Below are 22553 nucleotides of genomic sequence, written 5' to 3'. Positions count from 1 at the left end.
GTCCACCTGTGGTAAATTCAGTTGATTAGACATGATTTGGAAAGGCACACACCTGTCTATATAAGGTCCCACAGTTGACAGTTCATGTCAGAGCACAAACCAAGCATGAAGTCAAAGGAATTGTCTGTAGACCTCCAAGACAGGATTGTCTCGAGGCACAAATCTGGGGAAGGTTACAGAAAAATTTCTGCTGCTTTGAAGGTCCCAATGAGCACAATGGCCTCCATCATCCATAAGTGGAAGAATTTCGAAACCACCAGGACTCTTCCCAGAGCTGGCCGGCCATCTAAACTGAGCGATCGGTGGAGAAGGGTCTTAGTCAGGGAGGTGACCAAGAACCCGATGGTCACTCTGTCAGAGGTCCTCTGTGGAGAGAGGAGAACCTTCCAGAAGGACAACCATCTCTGCAGCTATCCACCAATCAGGCCTGTATGGTAGAGTGGCCAGATGGAAGCCACTCCCTAGTAAAAGGCACATAGCAGCCCGCCTGGAGTTTGCCAAAAGGCATCTGAAGGACTCACAGATCATGAGAAAGACAAAGATGGAACTCTTTGGTGTGAATGCCAGGCGTCACGTTTGGAGGAAACCAGGCACCGCTCATCACCAGGCCAATACCATCCCTACAGTGAAGCATGGTGGTGGCAGCATCATGTTGTGGGGATGTTTTTCAGCGGCAGGGACAGGGAGACTAGTCAGGATAAAGGGAAAGATGACTGCAGCAATGTACACAGAAATCCTGGATGAAAACCTGCTCCAGAGCGCTCTTAACCTCAGACTGGGGCGACGGTTCATCTTTCAGCAGGACAACGACCCTAAGCACACAGCCATGATATCAAAGGAGTGGCTTCAGGACAACTCTGTGAATGTCCTTGAGTGGCCCAGCCAGAGCCCAGACTTGAATCCGATTGAACATCTCTGGAGAGATCTTAAAATGGCTCTGCACCGACGCTTCCCATCCAACCTGATGGAGCTTGAGAGGTGCTGGAAAGAAGAATGGGCGAAACTGGCCAAGGATAGGTGTGCCAAGCTTGTGGCATCATATTCAAAAAGACTTGAGGCTGTAATTGCTGCCAAAGGTGCATCAACAAAGTATTGAGCAAAGGCACTGAATACTTATGTACATGTGATTTCTCAGTTTTTTTATTTTTAATAAATTTGCAAAAACCTCAAACTTTTTTCACGTTGTCATTATGAGGTGTTGGGTGTAGAACTCTGGGGGGAAAAAATGAATTTAATCCATTTTGGAATAAGGCTGTAACATAACAAAAGGTGGAAAAAGTGATGCGCTGTGAATACTTACATATATATACGGTTAGGTCCATAAATATTTGCACAGAAACAACTTTTTTTCTAATTTTGGTTCTGTACATTACCACAATGAATTTTAAATGAAACAACTCAGATGCAGTTGAAGGGTAGACTTTCAGCTTTAATTCAGTGGGGTGAACAAAACAATTGCATAAAAATGTGAGGCAACTAAAGCATTTTTAACACAATCCCTTCATTTCAGGGGCTCAAAAGTAATTGGACAATTGACTCAAAGGCTATTTCATGGGCAGGTGTGGTCAAGTCTGTCGTTATGTCATTATCAATTAAGCAGATAAAAGGCCTGGAGTTGATTTGATGTGTGGTGCTTGCATGTGGAAGATTTTGCTGTGAACAGACAACATGCAGGTGAAAGAAGCCATCCTTAAGCTGCGAGAACAGAAAACAACCCATCTTAGAAATTGCTACAATATTACGAGTGGCAAAATCTACAGTTTTGTACATCCTGAGAAAGAAAGCAAGCACTGGTGAACTCAGCAACGCAAAAAGACCTGGACGGCCACGGAAGACCACAGTGGTGGATGATCGCAGAATCATTTCCATGGTGAAGAGAAACCCCTTCACAACACCCAACCAAGTGAACAACACTCTCCAGGGGGTAGGCGTATCGATATCCAAGTCTACCATAAACAGAAGACTGCATGAAAGTAAATACAGAAGGTGCACTACAAGGTGCAAGCCACTCATAAGCCTCAAGAGTAGAAAGGCTAGATTGGACTTTGCTAAAGAACATCTAAAAAAGCCAGCACAGTTCTGGAAAAACATTCTTTGGACAGATGAAACCAAGATCAACCTCTACCAGAATGATGGCAAGAAAAAAGTATGGAGAAGGTGTGGAACAGCTCATTATCCAAAGCTTAGCACATCATCTATAAAATACGGTGAAGGCAGTGTGATGGCTTGGGCGTGCATGGCTGCCAGTGGCACTGGGACACTAGTGTTTATTGATGATGTGACACAGGACAGAAGCAGCTGAATGAATTCTGAGGTGTTCAGAGACATACCTGTCTGCTCAAATCCAGCTAAATGCAGTCAAATTGATTGGGCGGCGTTTCATGATACAGATGGACAATGACCCAAAACATACAGCCAAAGCAACCCAGGAGTTTATTAAAGCAAAGAAGTGGAAAATTCTTGAATGGCCAAGTCAGTCACCTGATCTTAACCCAATTGAGCATGCATTTCACTTGTTGAAGACTAAACTTCAGACAGAAAGGCCCACAAACAAACATCAACTGAAAACCACTGCAGTAAAGGCCTGGCAGAGCATTAAAAAGGAGGAAACCCAGCATCTGGTGATGTCCATGAGTTCAAGACTTCAGGCTGTCATTGCCAGTAAAGGGTTTTAAACTAAGTATTAGAAATGAACATTTTATTTCCAGTTATTTAATTTGTCCAATTACTTTTGAGCCCCTGAAATGAAGGGATTGTGTTAAAAAAATGCTTTAGTTGCCTCTTTTGTATGGAATCGTTTTGTTCACCCCACTGAATTAAAGCTGAAAGTCTGCACTTCAACTGCATCTGAGTTGTTTCATTTAAAATTCATTGTGGTAATGTACAGAACCAAAATTAGAAAAAAGTTGTCTCTGTCCAAATATTTATGGACCTAACTGTATATGTATATATGTATGTATGTATGTACTGTATGTACAGTACTGTGGAAAAGTTTTAGGCAGGTGTGAAAAAATGCTGTAAACAAACAATACTTTCAAAAACGGAAGTGTTAATCATTTATTTTCATCAATCAACAAAATGCAGTGAATGAACAAAAGAGAAATCTAAATCAAATCAATATTTGGTGTGACCACCCTTTGCCTTCAAAACAGCATCGATTCTTCTAGGTACACTTGCATACAGTTTTTGAAGGAACTCGGCTGGTAGGTTGTTCCAAACATCTTGGAGAACTAACTACAGATCTTCTGTGGATGTAGGCTTCCTCAAATCCTTCTGTCTCTTCATGTAATCCCAGACACACTCGATGATGTTGAGATCAGGGCTCTGTGGGGGCCATACCATCACTTCCAGGACTTCCTGTTCTTCTTTACGCTGAAGATAGTTCTTAATGACTTTGGCTGTATGTTTGGGGCCGTTGTCCTGCTGCAGAATAAATTTGGGGCCAATCATACGCCTCTCAGATGGTATTGCATGATGGATAAGTATCTGCCTGTATTTCTCAGCATTGAGAACACCATTAATCCTGACCAAATCTCCAACTCCATTTGCAGAAATGCAGCCCCAAACGTTCAAGGAACCTCCACCATGCTTCACTGTTGCCTGCAGACACTCATTATTGTACCGCTCTCCAGCCCTTCGACGAACAAACTGCCTTCTGCTACAGCCAAATATTTCAAATTTTGACTCATCAGTCCAGAGAACCTGCTGCCATTTTTCTGCACCCCAGTTCCTATGTTTTCGTGCATACTTGAGTCGTTTGGCCTTGTTTCCACTTCGGAGGTATGGCTTTTTCGCTGCAACTCTTCCATGAAGACCACTTCTTGCCAGACTTCTCCGGACAGTAGATGGGTGTACCTGGGTCCCACTGGTTTCTGCCAGTTCTGAGCTGATGTCACTGCTGGACATCTTCTGATTTCGAAGAGTAATAAGCTTGATGTGTCTGTCATCTGCTGCACTAAGTTTCCTTGGCCGACTACTGCGTCTATGATCCTCAAAGTTGCCCATTTCTTTGTGCTTCTTCAAAAGAGCTTGAACAGCACATCTTGAAACCCCAGTCTGCTTTGAAATCTCTGTCTGGGAGAGACCTTGCTGATGCAGTATAACTACTTTGTGTCTTGTTGCTGTGCTCAATCTTGCCATGACATGAAACTGTCTTCCACAACCTCACCTTGGTAGCAGAGTTTGGCTGTTCCTCACCCAGTTTTAAGCCTCCTACACAGCTGTTTCTGTTTCAGTTAATGACTGTGTGTCAACCTACGTGTGACATTGATGATCATTAGCACCTGTTTGGTATAATTGGTTGATCATACACCTGACTATAATCCTACAAAATCCCTGACTTTGTGCAAGTGTACCTCCAGTATAAGAATTGATGCTGGGTTTGAAGGCAAAAGGTAGTAACACCAAATATTGATTTGATTGAGATTTTTCTTTTGTTCGCTCACTTTGCATTTTGTAAATTGATAACAATAAACAATCATTTATATTTCTGAAAGCATTCTTTGGTTACAGCATTTTTTCACACCTGTCTAAAATTTTTGCACAGTACTGTATATATGTACATGTATGTATGTATATATGTATATGTACTGTATGTATGTATACATATATATATATATATATATATATATATATATATATATATATATATATATATATATATATATATATATATATATATATATATATATATATATATATATATATGTTATAGCACACAAACCCACAAACAATCTGCACACGGTCCTCTTTAATGCTAAAAACAAGAAATCGACAGCAGAAACACGAAAAGCAGTTTATAGCATTCTGTGCAAGTCTTGCTCAGCTGTATACATAGGACAAACTTCAAAAAGAATCGCAACACGTATACAGGAACATCGCAACGCCGTCAGAAGGAAGGACTCATTATCATTGATCTATACGCATAATAAATCAACAGTAAAATGTACAAGTAAAATTTAAGGCCAGTACCAAAAGTGCCAGAGAGCTGGCCGAATCCTGGTTATCAAATGAGAACGCCATCAACAGACACTTGGGCATAAATCCAGCATATTCAAACTTAAGAAGAACATGTTCATAATAATTAAAATGTACACCCAAATACCACCCCCCTCCTGATCACACTGACTTAGCCACCTCCCCCCATACACCCACCCCCCCACGTAATTTTTTGCTATATATTGCCTTTGATTCTTGTAAGTCTAAGCATTATCCTCTGATGAAGACCCCTGGCAGGGGTTGAAAGCTCAGGAATAAAAACTACTTTATGATACATGATTCATTTTTCTTCCTTTGTGTATCTCCAGCTGCAAATATGCAAACCGTATCACAGACCTTCTCTTCCATTCGTACAACCTTTGGGCAAGAAGCCCTCCAATGTATTAGACGATGGGAAACTTCGGCAATCCGGCAAAAATTCTTTAAAATCAGATAATGTGATTTTCTGTTTTTTTTTTTCTCATTTTGTCTCTCATAGTTGAGGTATAGCTATGATGAAAATTACAGGCCTCTCTCATCTTTTTAAGTGGGAGAACTTGCACAATTGGTGGCTGACTAAATACTTTTTTGCCCAACTTTTATACATATACATATACATATATATATATATATATATATATACATATACATGTGTGTGTGTGTAGAAGGTACTTTAATTAACAGCCATTGAATGAGATTTCTGTTTTTGCCATAGTATCAAAAAGTATCCAGTATCATAAAATTTAAAATATTCTGGTATTATGACATACCTAGTCCTCCAGGCATTTCATAATGTATATGCGAATATTCAAAAATCTGAAAATATCCAAAATCCAAAGTGCTTCTGATCCCAAGCATTGACGTCACCACTGCTGGTCCCACCCTCAGGCTATTTAAACAGGTTGCAAAAGCCTGGGAGTGAGAACCATTGTCATTTATTTTGTAATTATCATTGCTTATAATTGGTTTTTCTGTATTTTGTTGGTGTCAGGCTCTTATTTAAATTATTCCGATTACTGTACTGTGTTTTGGGACTTTGTTTAGTTTAGGACCACATTTTAGGTAACTCTGTAATGACACTTTTTGCTCTGTGGAATAGTCTTTTATTTTTGGGGTTTTGGAAATAAAACATTTTTTTAATAATGATTCTTTTGTTTGCCCATCTATGCACAAGCTGAGATTTACAGATCCCCTCCCCTTGTGGGGCTTTTGAGATATTTAGAGTCATTTAAAATTACATGGGGGCTAACTTTTCTGTTAGGCCTGCAAAGCCTGAGGCAGGCAACTTGAGTAGGGATTGACCTAAAGGGCAGAGGTTTATTCTAGACAGGCAGTGAAGGCATACCCTGGTCAAGCGTAGTGAAGCCTTTATAGGTCATTAAATTGGCCTCATACGCTTTTGCATTCATGCATGCATAAAAATTCTTTGCAAGGCTGAAATAACTCTGTGATATCATTCTGGCCTAGCAAAGTATCATAGGGCACTGGGAAAAACAATGTTTCCAAGAATATATTCAGCGAAGAAAGTCACCAGCAAACAACATATTTGCTGTGAAAAATGTCTTGACAACTTTTGCCGATCAACACTAGTAATGACAACATTTGTAGGCATATTTAATAACTTTATGAAAAAGTAATATAATATTTTAATGCATAAATTAAATTATTCCTTTGAATACCTAAATAATTAATTGCGCAAGACGTTTTTCCGTAATCTTCTAATAGTTCATACTGTTCAGTTTTTACTGATGAGACACTGTATTAAAGACAAAATATGCAATTGAGTGTCTGCTAGCAAAATAGAAAAACCTACTAACCACCTTAGTTTTAAAATTTTTCTCTAAAACCATGTGTAAAGCATTGCATTTTTTGGCTTTAACATTTTTTATTAAATCTCATCTTCACACTGTAAAACGCTCAGAACACCAAAGTATAAAATCAAAAGAAGTGTAGAAAGTATAATAGTGATACAAATAATAAAAAAAAATTATAATGATGAAGAAGAATAATAATATGAACAGCACACTGCACATGTGTGAGTGACGCGAGTGTCACTTTAGGATTCCCAGATCCACTTTCAGTTTCATTGCCAGAAGACATTCTCTGTTCATTGCTAATGAGAGGTGTTTCTTATGAGATGCCATTATGAGGCTAGGAGAAGATGTGTCTACACTGATGGCCTGGTAATGCTCGGGCCTAACGGTTACGTAAGACGCATCTGTACTATTGCCTGAGTACCGCTTGACACTAATGCTGTTGCCACTTTTACAGCCCAAGTAATTCTGGGGTCTTAATGCGAGACGCGTCTATACCATTGCCTGAGTGACACTTATGACTGACGCTCTTGGCACTGTTTTTACAGCCCGAGTGACACTCCGGTCTAATGCTAAGGAGGTTAAAGTTACTGCATGGTAATTTGTCCCGAGGTACTGCAGATGGTCAGCTTGATCCCAAAGGTCCTTATGGATCACTCATTGTCTGCACATTCCTTGACAATCTGATAGATGAGGGAACTCTGTTTGTACAAATCACTTTTACACCATTGCTATCAAGATATTTAGTAGGACAGACCTCTTGACATTTCCTCACAAACGTCTCTTACAAAAACAAAATAATAAAGCTATATATTGCCAAGTCAACATGGCGAATGCTTGACTTTTGAACAAAAATTTGCATCGGTTTCTATTTCTTTGCATCTGGCACATTTCTTTCCATTGTAGGCGTTGACCACAATAATTGAAACTTAAAACCATTGCATCATTATAATCCGCTCAAAACTATTTCATTTCCTCCTTCCCTATTGACTTTTACTGATTGCAGCAAAGTTTCTGAACATTGCAGTTTGTTTGTGAAAATCTCAGAAAAGTGAACTCTGCAGGGTTCACTCATCACTAATTATGACATGTAACAAAAACAACAAGAAACTTTATTCTTAAAGATTTTGTGCAGGTGGAATAAAAGCTCCATGTTGTATAGGAGCTCCAACTTCAATACGATTTTCAAAGAAAAGGAGCTCACCATGATTGATATTCTAATAATCTTGAACATTACGTTTTTCTCTTGCACAGTAGTAAGATCATTCTATTTATTGTTAGAACTTTATGAATTAGAATTGAAACTTTCCATAACTAACATTTTTAGCTTTGTGGAACACACCTTTTATAACCTGTTTTTGTTACTATATATTTTTGTGTTTTTTTTTTCTTTTACCCTTAGATTCCAGAATTTGATAACCTCTATTTGGATATGAATGGAATTATTCATCAGTGCTCGCATCCTAATGATGAAGATGTCCACTTTCGAATATCAGAAGAAAAAATATTTACAGACATCTTCCATTATTTAGAAGTGCTGTTTCGCATTATTAAGCCAAGGAAAGTTTTTTTCATGGCAGTTGATGGGGTTGCCCCAAGAGCAAAAATGAACCAGCAGCGTGGAAGGCGTTTTAGGTAGCATATGTATTTTTTATAATATTTGAGTGAGATATACATAAGAGAGGCTGATATGATTATTGTTGGGATTTAACCACTTTATAATGTTGTCATTTTACTGCAAAGGTCTGCAAAAGAAGCGGAAGAAAAAATCAAGAAGGCAGTAGAAAAGGGAGAGACTCTTCCTACAGAGGCCAGGTTTGACTCCAATTGTATTACACCAGGTAATGTGTGCCATTCTGGTGATGCATAAACTGTGTATGTATTTAATATTGTATAGCAAGTCTGCAGAATCATCCTAAATAAATTCCACAGGTAGTCTGATGCTGAGTCACCCTTGTATTATGACAATAGTTTTTTTTTTAGTGGTTTTACTAAAGTAGTTTAAAGGTAGAAATTATTTTAATATGATTGCATTTACGAATGATCTTTCTATTATAAAAGAAAATCTATGCGTCGGGACATGATCTTCTGAGAGACAGAGAGACACTTTCACTTCCCGTGACACGGTCAAGTCACATCATACTGACATCCATGGCAAGTCAAGCCCTACTTACAAACATTGTCAAACAAGATCTCGGTCATCTAACCTCTCAGTTGTTGCCCTGCCCTACTTACAACCATTTTCAAACAAGATCACAGTCATCTAAAAAGCGAAGAACAAAGAGCAGCTCTAAAACAATTGATAAGTTAAAGATGACGCACGACACGGTCTAGTCACGTCATACTGACATCCGTTGGAAGCATGTTCCTGTGAGACGGTGACCTAGGCAAGGAAAGTAATAATCAGCCTGGAACAAGTGGAATTGAAAACCCTGCAGGTCCAAACAGGGTCAGAAATAAACGACAAATAGTAAAAGACAAAGTAGAACTTCATAAAGATGTTCAAACACGTTGGTGCCATACACATGCAGAGCAGGTTACAGATTATGAAAGCAGTGGAATTCGAAAGGCTCCAAAAAATCCTTGGTACGATACACACGCAGATTAACATAAAAAATATGACAGTACTACAATTCGAAGGTGTCACAAAACAGAGTACAGATCGCATTCATGCAAACAAACAGAAATTATTACTAGGTGAAATAACGGAACAGCAAAATTAGATAGATTATATGCACATAGGTGATATTTTGGAAGTATGTAGATATTATAATATCTAATACTTTAAAGTTTAAGTCGGAGACTTGTACATCGTCTAATTCATGTTGCCATCAGGGAAAAGTACCATACAATATGAGTATCTGTGTACCCGCAACAATTACAGCTATGACAAGTTTAATTTAGAAGAAAACACAATTTGGTCAGGTGTATATTTATGATCACGGAGAAGCGATGCAACATAGAATCGAAAGAGTTAAATGATCCAACTTGCTGGAACTTATACAGCCAATAATGGATACAAATCCATACGTCCAAAAGCATCGCACTTTATATGAAAGTTATCAGCAAAACATGGACAAAGACATTTTCTTGGATTTCTATATGAATCCAAAAGATCACAGTCACATTTATAGTAAACCCACATGTGATGAATTGTCAGCGATAATACTTTCAAAAGACGGAGATATCAAAGAGAGTAGATTTTTGTGTATATCGAAAGGCAAAGCATGCTTCGTCATGTATGTCAAATACATCATCACATGCTGACCCTTTACTCTTTCCTTTGCTTTTCCCAGATGGTGAAACAGGGTGGTCGTACAATATGAAACAAACACATTCAGAAAAACGAATAACTCCCACACAATATTTCGGGTCAAGATTAGCGATACGTTCCCATGTATGTAACCCACTTCTATCATCTCAACATCTGTCGCAACATTACATTATTAATGTGTATGTAAAAGTCGCATCTAATCATCTCTTCTTTATTAAATCGAATCAAGCTAAACTTGAATGGAAGCTTACTGGAACATACTGTATGCAAGGTCTCATTGATCACATCAATTCAAATATCAATAGTTCAGACATATTCAAAATAGGTAAATCAGTAATATTACCATCATCATATCAAGGTAGTCCAAGAGCATTGCAACAGTTGTATCATGATGCAATGGCAATATCCTGAAATATCAGTCGTCCAGATTTCTTTATTACAATGACGTGCAATCCACAGTGGCCAAAAATCTGCAACTTCTTGACAACAATTCCACCAGCTACATCAGCTCTGGATATTCCGACTTTCGTAAGTAGATTGCTTCATCAGAAATTCTTATTTTTATTGAATGAACTCGGTGTTCTGGCAAAAAAGAGATCTTGATATGCCATTCGTATTAAAACTCCCATCAGAATGGCTTTTGCAATGACAACAAATCACAAGGACAGACATTTGACAGTTGGTTTTTATGAGGTTTTAAAATAAAAAGTGAACAAAATGCATATGTAACAATTCCCATGAAAAAAAAAAACACTTTTAATTATATTTCCACAGGTATAAACCTTTAGTGCATTGTTTTTGTTTTGTACAGTTGTACAGTAAAAAAAAGAAAGGAGCACAGTGCAAAAGTTTGGGCACCCCAAGACTTTTGAGGTCTCGGAGAACTTTTACTAAGGTCTCTGACCTTCACAGTCATCGTTTCAAAACCCCATGTGATGCAAATTGCAAAGCTGGATGAATTCTCTAACTCCTCAGACCTTGTCGTAACAGTCACCAGCCATGGGCTCCTCTAAACAGCTGCTTAGCACTGAAAAATAAAATAATTGATGCTCACAAAGCAGGAGAAGGCTACAAGAAAGATAGCAAAGTGTTTTCAGGTTGCTGTTTCCTCAGTTTGTAATGTTATTAAGAAATGGCAGTTAAAAGTAATGGTGGAGGTCAAGTTGAGGTCTGGAAGAAAAGAGATAACCTTTTGAAGGAACTGCTCATTGGATTACTAGAAAGGCAACTAAACACCCCCATTTGATGGCAAAAGATATTCAGGAAGATTTAGCAGACTCTGGAGTGGTGGTGCACTGTTCTATGGTGCAGCAACACCTGAACAAATATGAACTTCAGGGAAGAGTCAGCAGTAGAAAACCTTTCCTGTGTCCTAGTCACAAAATTCAGTGACTGAACTTTGCAGATGAACATCTAAACAAGCCTGATGCAATTTATAAACAAGTCCTGTGGATGGATGAAATAAAAATAGAATGTTTTGGTCACAATATACAAAGGTATGTTTGGAGAAAAAAGGGTGCCAAATTCCAGGAAAAAAACACCTCTCCAACTATTAAGCATAGGAATCGGATCGATCATGCTTTAGCCTTGTGTTGCAGCCAGTGGCACAGGGCACATGGCAATGGTAGAGGCAAGAATTGATTCAAATAAATACGAGAAAATTCTGGAAGCAAACCTCACACCATCTGTCAGAAACTTGAATTTAAAAAGAGGATGGGTCCTACAACAAGATAATGATCCGAAACTCACTGCAAAATCTTCAATGGAATACCTGAGGAGGCTCAAGCTGATGGTTTTGCCATGGCCCTCACAGTCCTCCAACCTAAACATCATTGAAAATCTGTGGCTAAATCTCAAAAGAGTGGTACATACAAGACGGCCCAAAAATCGTTCAGAATTAGAAGCCTTTTGCAAGGACAAATGGGCAAAAAATGCCTCAAGTAAGAACTGAAAGACTCTTAGCAGACGAAGAAAAACATTTACAAGCTGTGATACTTCACAAAGTGGGTGTTACTAAGTACTGACCATGTCGGGTGCCCAAATGTTTGCTTCAGACCCTTTTCATTTTTCTGGTATTTGTACCTGTAAAATGATGGAAATGTGAACTTCATGCCTTTTGGTGATCAGTTCATCTTCTGCTCAGTTAACTATTCAGACGTTTTAAGCATGAGTGCCCAAACATTTGTATGTGTCACGATACACTGTTCTTAACGCAGTGTTCGCTAGGCACTCAAGATGCCCCAAAACACAGATAAAGCACACAGTATTTTGAAACCAAAGTCACTGATGTTTATTGTAGGAAGAGTCGTAATCCAGTATGTGTTGGTGAAATAAAGAAAATCTGCAAAAAGGTGACATTAAATGATAAATATTTCATAAAATAATATGCAACAATCAAGCAAAACAAAATAGACCTATCCAAATGCACATAGTCCAAAGCTGCCAAAAAAAGATAATGGTAGAAAGAGAAAAGGTTGTATAATAGGTTTTGGCTGCTGCAGAGCCACTGAATCAATTTTTCACCCCAATGCTGAAGATCTCCCAAAATTTAGGCGGCACCCTGGCTTATCAAGGTTGAAAAATACCTTTAACACCGCCAACAGCAGGGGGAATAAAACTTTGCAATATGCACAGTAAATACACCTATTCTTAGCACTGACTGCCAAACTAATGGCACAGGGGCTTTTTAAGCATTTCCTACACACTCTCCTTAAGGCAATGGGCTCATACCATTCTGAAAGAGGACTGGGATCTATACTCTTACTCTCACTTTATTCCTGCACATAAACTAACTTACAGTACCTACGTTTCACTCATCCTTGGGGATTACTTCTAAACTCTTAAACAACAACAAAACACAAAATCCACGAACAAGTTGATTAAAACCTCTACTATCCCTGCACTGCTCTCCCCAATTTCCCATTTCATTACTCTTGACTGTTGTGAAATCTGCTGCTTAGCAGCTTTTAGGATCATAAATGGAGTGCTGTATATAGGTGCACGTGCAGAATGAAAACATTGTAAGAAATCTAAAAAGCTGATTCTTGTTGGAATTATGCACCAACATTAAGCGTTTTGGTGTTCACACTGCTGGCATAACTTTTTTGTTTATAATCAGTGTAGATGTTTCTTACCTTTTTTGTCCATTAAGGACACCTCTCTCTCTCTATCTATCTATCTATCTATCTATCTATCTATCTATCTATCTATCTATCTATCTATCTATCTATCTATATATACACACATAGATAGATAGATATATAGATATATATATCTATATTTTTATATATATATATATATATATATATATATATAATATATATATATAAATATATATATATATATATATATATATATATATATAGATAGATAGATATATATCTCCAAAATCCATCTGTCTGTCTTTCTATCTGTATGTCTTACAACCACTCGGTGAACGAGAGATCCACTTAACTGATTTAGATTGGGTTTTTTTCAAGAATTTGCTTGAACATTCCAGTTGATTTTGCAACTTCTCTCATAGTGCTAAGAATCAGTTCGCTTGCAGGATCAATATATTTGCGCTAATCTGAGACAGGGGCTGCGGTCCAAGGGGAGGGGGAAGTCGGTCTACCTCTGTGTTTTGGAGCGTAACTTACTTCCGCTTAGCTAGCAATACCTTTTTGTTATTGATTTTTAGTTTGGCCTGTTTCACTACAACGCGGGCAGAGCCGCAGGAAACGGCTAGTTTTAAATATATATCAGCTGGCATACCAATTTAGCCACGTGGTGCAGGATTAGTATTATATATTTGCTGGCAGCAATCATAATATTCTCATTGTGGTCATCTGTGTACACCTCAAGTTTTTTTTAAATGTGACTGGAGTGCAAATCCAGCTAGAGTGGCTTGCAGGTAGTGACATCACATACATGCAAAGTAGATCAGTCAACAGTGTTAAATGTTCAGAAGTGAAGTATGCTTATAGCACATATGTGAAAGTTCTGTGCATGGCTATTACAGCGCTGTGATGTTGTGCTATGTGCACAAAGCATCATGCAGCACTGGAGGAAAAAAGTCCTTTTAAGCTTCCAAAATTTCCAGTAAAGTGTTTGGCAAACAGGGTCAATGGTGGCCACAGCATACTCAGTGCAAAAAGTACTTTGGTGAGCTTTGCCAGTCAACACTAGTCTTAACCAATATCCACCTTAATTAATAATATATTCAGGTCTAAAATTTAGTCAATATTGATAACGGATGCATTGAAGAATTTTACTCAGGATTTTGTGGTTTATTCTGCCTTTATTTCCTGTTGTAATTTTTCTTTTCTATTCTATTCAGGGACGGAATTCATGGCCAGACTTCATGAGCAATTAAAGTATTTTGTAAATAATAAGATAACTACAGACAAGTCATGGCAAGGGGTCAAAGTGTTCTTATCAGGTCATGAGGTGCGTATGTTATACATGGAAAATAATCTTCAGGCTGTCATTGTGCAGTTAGAGCAAGTGTTACATAATTATAATTTTAACTTTTTCATTCTGAACTTTTATTTTTACTGTCGTAGACACCTGGTGAAGGGGAACATAAAATCATGGAATTCATTAGGTCTGAAAAAGCAAAGCCTAATCATGATCCCAATACAAGACACTGCCTTTATGGTCTAGATGCTGATCTGGTATGGATTTCTATATTTTTTTGTCCAGTAGTTTAAGAGCTGTGATATTTGTTGTTTGAAATAAATAGAAGAGGGAGCTTTTGGCAAATATTCAATGTCTCAAAGAATACATACATGATTTGTTTTCAGTGTAAAATGGAGGAGGCTTGTGTTAGCCACAAAATTTTTGCCATTGCTTTGACTTGATAAAGTGATCTGGCCTTGCTGATGTGGTGTTAATTTTTGGCTGGTTTGTTTGTCAGTATTGAGTGTGGAACCGACAAGGACAAAGAAAAGCCACAGCCTTAAAATGTATTTTATAGTACACTAAAAACTTTTTGTACCTTTAATAGTACTAAACCTTGAAGTTTGTGCATATATATACTGTATTTGTTTATTTTTTTTATATTTGTGTGTGTGTGTATATAATATAATATATACTCACACATACATACATATATGTATGTGTGTATATTGTAGACCGAGGTCATTGCAAGTGTATCACAAAAAACACACTGATGCTCTAATTTGAACAAGTAATAATTAATAAATAATGATAATAATATTAAGTGCATGTTAGAATATAAATTTAAAAATATAATTTATATTATAGATTAGTCCAAAAGGTTTTTTTTGTAGATAATTTTAGTATGTAATAGTAATTGGACTTGGTGTTTAATCAGTCACATGCCTTAAAATGGAATGTTGTTTTGCCTGTTAGTACCAGCAACAATAATGGCATCTATGTAGAGAATTCTGCAACACACGCAGAGACTCTGTTTCAGACTACTCAGTCCAAGAAGCCAAATCGTAAGTCTAAATTCTCCTTTGCTGGTGGACATGAACCTCTTAAACCATCTTAGTAATCAACAGCTAATGGAGAAACAAGGCTGCCTATGGACAAAATAATAACCCTCCTTGGTCTGTCAGGATGAATTGGAAAGAGAATCACAGAGGAATTTTACCCTCAGTCCCAATGTGCAGTTTGCAGGTGTCTGTTTTTACATTACCAATGGGATCCTGCAAACTTTATGGTGATGCACTAGTATCCAGACAGGTATACTGGCACTGGAAAAGTATCGAAAACTCCAAATTTTAATACAGTATGGTATCAGCATTTTGAGATTTTCAGTACTTGCAGTAAACATCGGTTTTGTAGACTTCAAGAAATAAAACTGTACATTTTGACACAATCTGTAGTTCATTGGATTAAAACCCCCCAAAACATTGTTTTGATGTGATTTGGAATTCGGTTCCCCCTCATTGGTTCAACATGATTATGACTTCTTGGGAACCACCTATTGCTTTGATGTTATCAGGGAATTTTTGTGGCATCCCCTTATTGCTTTGACGTGATTGGTACTTGGTAAGTCTTCTTGGATGAAAGTGTCAGCCAAGTAAGTAAATAATAATAATAATAATAAATAATAATAGTAATATAGTGACTTGTATGACACCAAAATTGGGTTTTCATGCCATTGTAAACAGCCCTAGAATTGTAGGTGCAGTGGATAGAACACTCATTTCCATTCATACTCCCATATTTTTTAGCCCAAACCTTACTTCTCGAAAAGGGTTCTTGGTGCTAAATATCTAGGTGATATGTAAGCAACCATCAGAGATTTTTTACAGACATTGTGGTCAAGCGTCCCTGGAATACATATGATGTTTATATCCAACTAGTCTATCTCTGGAGTGCATTAGATAGCAAGGGATGGGACATCTGCTAGTGGAAGATTGCTGGATGACAGTATCCTTATCAGAATTCATAATAACCCCAAAATGTGTCAGAGGTGAAGTGGAACACTACACGGCAAAGCACATACTGTTATAGAGCATACTCTGGGCATGTGAAAGATGTAGTGCATGTGCCTGGCTAATTCCATGGGGGCCTATGTAATCTTTGGAAAGCAACACTTCATTTTTTTGCTACCTCCACTATAAGTTGTTTTAATTCCTGTTTTGGGAAGTGTTACTTTCTTTTTGTATCGCGGCTCTCCATTGTTCTTTTTTGCAAGGAAGTCACACCACATTTTGAGCCCATTTTTAGATTTTTCGGGGTTACATTTTTTCCTATTAGTCAAAATTTGAATTTATTTGGTGTATTTTGTGTGTTTTAATTGATAATTATTACAAATTATTTTTCCTTAACATTTGCATATATCGGGTGTGATGATATGACATATATTTGACCATTGAAATGCGTTAGAGTGATGTAGATAACATGAATAGTCTGTGCTTTTCTTGCATGGACACTGAGGAGGATGCAACACAAAAGTACTTAAAACTTGTTTTTTAAATGTCAGATAATAAAGGGCTTTGGGAAACACTCTCCAAGCTCACTCGTTTCTCACATATGTCATATGTCTTATTTATTCTTCATCCTGTTTACGCTACAGTCAAGACAGGATTAATCAATTTATCTGATTTATTGTCTCATGTGACACACCCCTGGTTGACCAAAGCGATTGACAAAACTGTGCAATACCCCCCCAACCCCACTCTTCAAATGGTGTCTAGGGGTTATCAATGAATTTAAAAAAGGTAAACCTGGTGGATCCCATGACCATTAAGGTTGAGAAACACTATTCTAAAATAAATGCAGTCCCAATGGACTATGATTTTTGCTGATGACATTGTGATCTGTAGCGAGAGTAGGGAGCAAGTTGAGGAGACCCTGGAGAGGTGGAGATACAGTTAGGTCCATAAATATTTGGACAGAGACAACTTTTTTCTAATTTTGGTTCTGTACATTACCACAATGAATTTTAAATGAAACAACTCAGATGCAGTTGAAGTGCAGACTTTCAGCTTTAATTAAAAAAAAAATGCTTTAGTTGCCTCACATTTTTATGCAATCATTTTGTTCACCCCACTGAATTAAAACTGAAAGTCTGCACTTCAACTGCATCTGAGTTGTTTCATTTAAAATTCATTGTGGTAATGTACAGAACCAAAATTAGAAAAAAGTTGTCTCTGTTCAAATATTTATGGACCTAACTGTATGCTCTATAGAGGAGAGGAATGAAAGTCAGTAGGAACAAGCTAGAATACCTGTATGTGAATGAGAGGGAGGTCAGAGGAGTGGTGAGGATGCAGGGAGTAGAGTTGGCAAAGGTGGATGAGTTTAAATACTTGGGATCAACAATGCAGAGTAACGGGGATTGTGGAACAAAAGTGAAAAAGAGAGTGCAGGCAAGGTGGAATGGAAAGGGTCTACAAGACGGTAGTGAGACCAGCTGTGTTATATGGGTTTGAGATGGTGGCACTGACTAAAAAACAAGAGATAGAGCTGGAGGTGGCAGAGTTAAAACTAGAATCCCTGAAACCTATGAAAAATACTTGTAATCCCGGGCCACCTTAAATTTCCTTGCATTATGCGTATTCATCGTCTTTTGTTTTACAAATGTGTCGATCAGCACTGGCAGCAGGCAGCCTGGTATCCTATCCCCCCACTTTTTTCAAGAATCACCTTCAGTGGTACACAGAGTTCTCCCAGCTCACGTCTGTTTATCTGGGTGTGTGGTGCCTTGAGTTGTATAGGGTAAATAATGTATAGTTTTTTGGGACACATACATTCCATGTGTGTTCCATGTCTACAACGATCTGTGTAAATGTAGGATGACAGGAAATGCGAGGCAAGAAATGTTGAACACATAACTAGAACAGAAACTTTTTTAATGTTCTACGAATAATTGGACAAATGCTGACGTGAAATGTATAATGTGTGAAGACTAAAGTCCAAATATCAAACACTTTTACAAAAGACACAGATATAACAAAACAAGTGTGTTTTTTTTTTTTCAAGAATTTAACCAAAGTAAAAGAAACTGAGAGGGTATGACACACACACATGCACATATATGTGTGCTTGGCTGGTGTAGAGGTAAGAACTGCTGTCTCCTAGTCCAGAGGTAGCGAGTTCGATCCCAGGGCTTTCATGCATAAAACTGTTTTGAGTAGTGAAGGACTATTTAATACTACTATCCTCTTTAATGAAATCCCTGTGTGCGTCCAGGTGTCCGTGTGTCTGTGTCTTCTGGTGAAGTGCGCATGCGCGGGGCACGGTGCGATGCGTGATATAACTGTTAGAGAAAGTTAGAGGCGTTTTACGGAAATACAAACCAGTGTTACTGCGAGTAGAAATTAAAGGTACACAATACAGTGACGCATATTACAGCCACATACAAGCCAGTATTACTGTCAGAGGAGATTAAAGGCATATTACCGATGTGCACTCCTGTATTACCGCCAGAGAAAATTAAAGGTATATTACGGACGTACAAGACAGTATTACTGTCACAGAAAATTAAAAACACACAATACACGGTGGCAGCCCACGAAGAACGGTCAGCTCAGCAAGTAAACATCAACAAAAGAGAGGCTGAAAGAAAGAAAAATACGACCAACAAAAAGAATGAGGTCAAAGTCCCTTGCCATTTAATATAGACTGTTCCTACTAATGTTTATGCACTACTGTTCTAGCGCCCGTTATTGTAATGGGCTAAATGACTAGTTATAGAATAAAAACATACATTTGATTTATTTGAGTCTATAACAGCCAATGTAAAAGGTTTATGGTTCTTGTAAAAGTTAGTGTTTTGTTCAATTGTTCACTTTTATTCTCTTAGTCACATTCATGCTTTACCCGATCTGACACTGTTAGTTTTCAAATAAAGACGTGCTATAACGTACGTGAACTCAGATGAGGATGATGGCTCTACGTCAGAGAAAGAACAGAAGCTCTCCCTGCATGAAACATCCACTCACACATTAGGAAAATTATGCCCTTAACAGGCATAAAAGCAAAAGATGGCACCGTTTGGATGCAGCAAGAGGTTGGGCGTCATTCTGCCAGTAAATCTCTCACACGCAAACTCCTGTTTGTGATTATGTTTTGTGATGGTCTTTATATAAAAAACATTTATATGTTACTTGTATAAAAGCCAGATTGAATGTTATTTACCTATTTTATCTTGATTTATTTACGTATCTTCCTACAGCGTAAAGTCACAAGTAGACTGCATAGCTTTATGTGTTTGATTGACACGGGCATTCTGACAAAGTACATGTGCAGTGCTACTCCTTGTTCAGGAAAATATCCCAGATGTCCCATGGGAGAAAGACTTTATGAGACTAAGGTCATAAAGCTTATGGAGCTGTTGCTGGACAAAGGCAGAAGTGTAACAACAGTTGTGTAAAGTGCGACAGGAGCTTCCACCTGCAGCTAAAGTCAATTGCATACTGAAGATGCACTACACATGTACTTTGTCGGCATGCCTGTCTCGATCAACCACAGGAAGCTCTGCAGTCTGCTTGTGACTTTCCGCTTTATGACAGTATGACAAACAAAGGGGACAGCAAAGTAAATGACATTGATCGTCTGCAAATACAGCAACTCAATTCGTTCGTGAGGGCTGGTTGTAAGTCAAGACTATTTTTACCATAAGAAATAATGGAAATGCCCTTAAACCAAAAAGTTATAAAAAGTGCCTAGCCTACCAGAAACAACAATTTCATACTGTACTCACCATTTAAGTTGACATCTTTGGCTTTCAGGAAGGAAGGAAGAGGAGAATGAAATGGAATGTGGTTATTGTTTGGAAGGAGCTTCCTTATACAAATCTTTTCTTTGTAAAATTGTCGGGATGGTGGATTTCGACATGCTGTACATATTAGCGAGATCGGTCACACAAACGCCACTCTCATATTTCCACACAATTTCCTTCTTCGTTTCGATTGTGATCACTTTCTTTACCTTTGTTATCTTCTCTTCCTTCCTTAGCAATTATCAAAATAAATTATATAAATCACTGCACTGACCGAAATTACGTTCACAAACACATGTATCTGGGCTCCGACTGACGCTTACAAACGCTCTCTGCTGTTTGTTTACAATCGCACAAGTGGATACACGTGACCGCAGTTGGGTCGTAACGCAAGATATTGGTCGTAATTCAAAACAAAAATTTTGGTCGTAAACCAAGTTGTTCGCATGTCAGGCCGGTCGTATATCGAGGGTTGACTGTAATGACCTGAATACCCAAAACACCAGGATCAGTGGAATGAAAATCATGGTGGTGGTGATGATAAAAAATCTCAAAATCTTAAACAAGGTACAAAATACTAAATTAACATTCAAAAGTAACATACATAAATACTTGCTACATTTCAATAAAAATTAAGCAAACACAGATTTAAAGTGTATTAATTGACACCAAATTGGAAAATAACTGCTTGCTTTGTTATGGTACTGTAGGAGTTAAAAGCAGAGGTTGGTTGGAGGCAAAAGCCTGTAGCCACAGTGGCCTTCCAGACATGAACTTAAGAACTATTGATTTTTAAATAGTAAATTGTTGGTTCTTTTGTTAAGTAATATTTCATTAAGAAACCAAGACGCAATTAAAGCAGCCAATGAAGCTGATGAAGACTAAATGAAGCAATCAAAGGAGTGGAAATCATCATAAGCAAATAAGAAATCATTTTGGAACAAAAACCTGCAACCATTGCAGCCCTCCAGAACCAAACTTGATGATCAATGCTGTTGTGCAGCATACACATATACTACAAGAAATAAAGTGTTATTTTAAAAAATCAGTCGTACATTTTTTTCGTTTTGTCATTAACCCCACATTTACTGTGTTGTATGTTCTGGTCAGATTTTTGAGCTGTTTTTTTATATTTTATTTTATTTAAACAACTCCTTAAATTCATTACTATATATGTTACATGGTACTGTGCCGAACAATTATCTATTTGTATAGTTAGCTATTAATTTAATCAAGTTTTTGTCTTTCAAAATTTAAAACAAATATCATAGTCTCATTGATTTAATATAGAACTTTATTTGTCATGTGTGTATGTCTTTGAGACATGCCTGAATAAGCAGTTATGATGAAATGGTTTACTATTTTAATTTTTTAATAATATATGGATAATAACTAAAATCAGTCTTTGCACATCAGTCAAAGTAAGCAGTGAAATTGCAAACTGTTTAATTTTGAATTCAGAATTGGTAAAACATATGTATACATTTTGAAGATAATCAAGCATTGTGTGCTTGCTAAAGTAGTTGAGGATAAAGAATATGAAAACAAGGAGAAAATTAAGTTCTTCAGATTTGGACAATAACCAAGTAATAACCTTTTGCTGAATGACAGAGCTTTATTTTCTGTTGAAAATGGACATTGTTGCTTTAATACAAAAGGTATTTTAAGTAAATCGGTATAACTGTGCTTTAAATGTTTTGCATTGTCATTTTTTTTTCTTATTTATGTACAGTGCGTTTTTATTCTCATTTTCTTGTTTTTTTGTTTTATTCTTAAATGTAGATCATGCTTGGATTGACAAGCCATGAGCCACACTTCTCTCTTTTGAGGGAGGAAGTCAGGTTTGGTGGGAAAAAATCACAGAAAAGGTATGATTTATCCAACATAGATATTTTAAAATAATTTATTTTAATTGAATTATAATATGAGGCATGTTTTGCCTTTTTTATTTTTGTAAGGAGGATTTTAATAAAGTACTATCTATTCCTGATTTATTTAAAATATATGTCGATATTAGTGTTTGTGTGTGTGTGTATGTTTACATAAAGTCTAGTATTCTATCACTAAATCACCATCACTTGAACATCATAATCTATCTATATATATAAAATCCCTATGAGCGTCCAGGTGTCCGTGTGTGGGTGTCTTCTGGTGAAGTGCGCATGCGCGGGGCATGGTGCTATGCGCGATATTACTGTCAGAGAAAGTTAGAGGCGTTTTACGGAAATACAAACCAGTATTACTGCGAGAGGAAATTAAAGGTACACAATACAGTGACGCATATTACAGCCACATACAAGCCAGT

General features: G+C 37.5%; 1 protein-coding gene across 2 annotated transcripts in view; it reads left to right on the top strand.

Annotated features, from left to right (window-relative positions):
* The window catches only part of xrn1 (5'-3' exoribonuclease 1), a 144514-nt gene that overhangs the window by 10517 nt on the left and 111444 nt on the right, over positions 1–22553 (top strand). For both annotated transcript variants that reach the window (XM_028792080.2, XM_028792079.2), the window contains exons 2-6: positions 8194–8426; positions 8535–8632; positions 14384–14493; positions 14610–14720; positions 22031–22116. In XM_028792080.2, coding sequence (XP_028647913.1) covers positions 8194–8426; positions 8535–8632; positions 14384–14493; positions 14610–14720; positions 22031–22116 — 638 coding nt within the window. The remainder of the gene's footprint in view (positions 1–8193; positions 8427–8534; positions 8633–14383; positions 14494–14609; positions 14721–22030; positions 22117–22553) is intronic.

This window comes from Erpetoichthys calabaricus, chromosome 2 (assembly GCF_900747795.2).
Source record: "Erpetoichthys calabaricus chromosome 2, fErpCal1.3, whole genome shotgun sequence".
Lineage (NCBI taxonomy): Eukaryota > Metazoa > Chordata > Cladistia > Polypteriformes > Polypteridae > Erpetoichthys > Erpetoichthys calabaricus.
The sequence above is the reverse complement of the archived record's forward strand: the minus strand, read 5'-3'. Positions and strand labels throughout refer to the sequence as shown.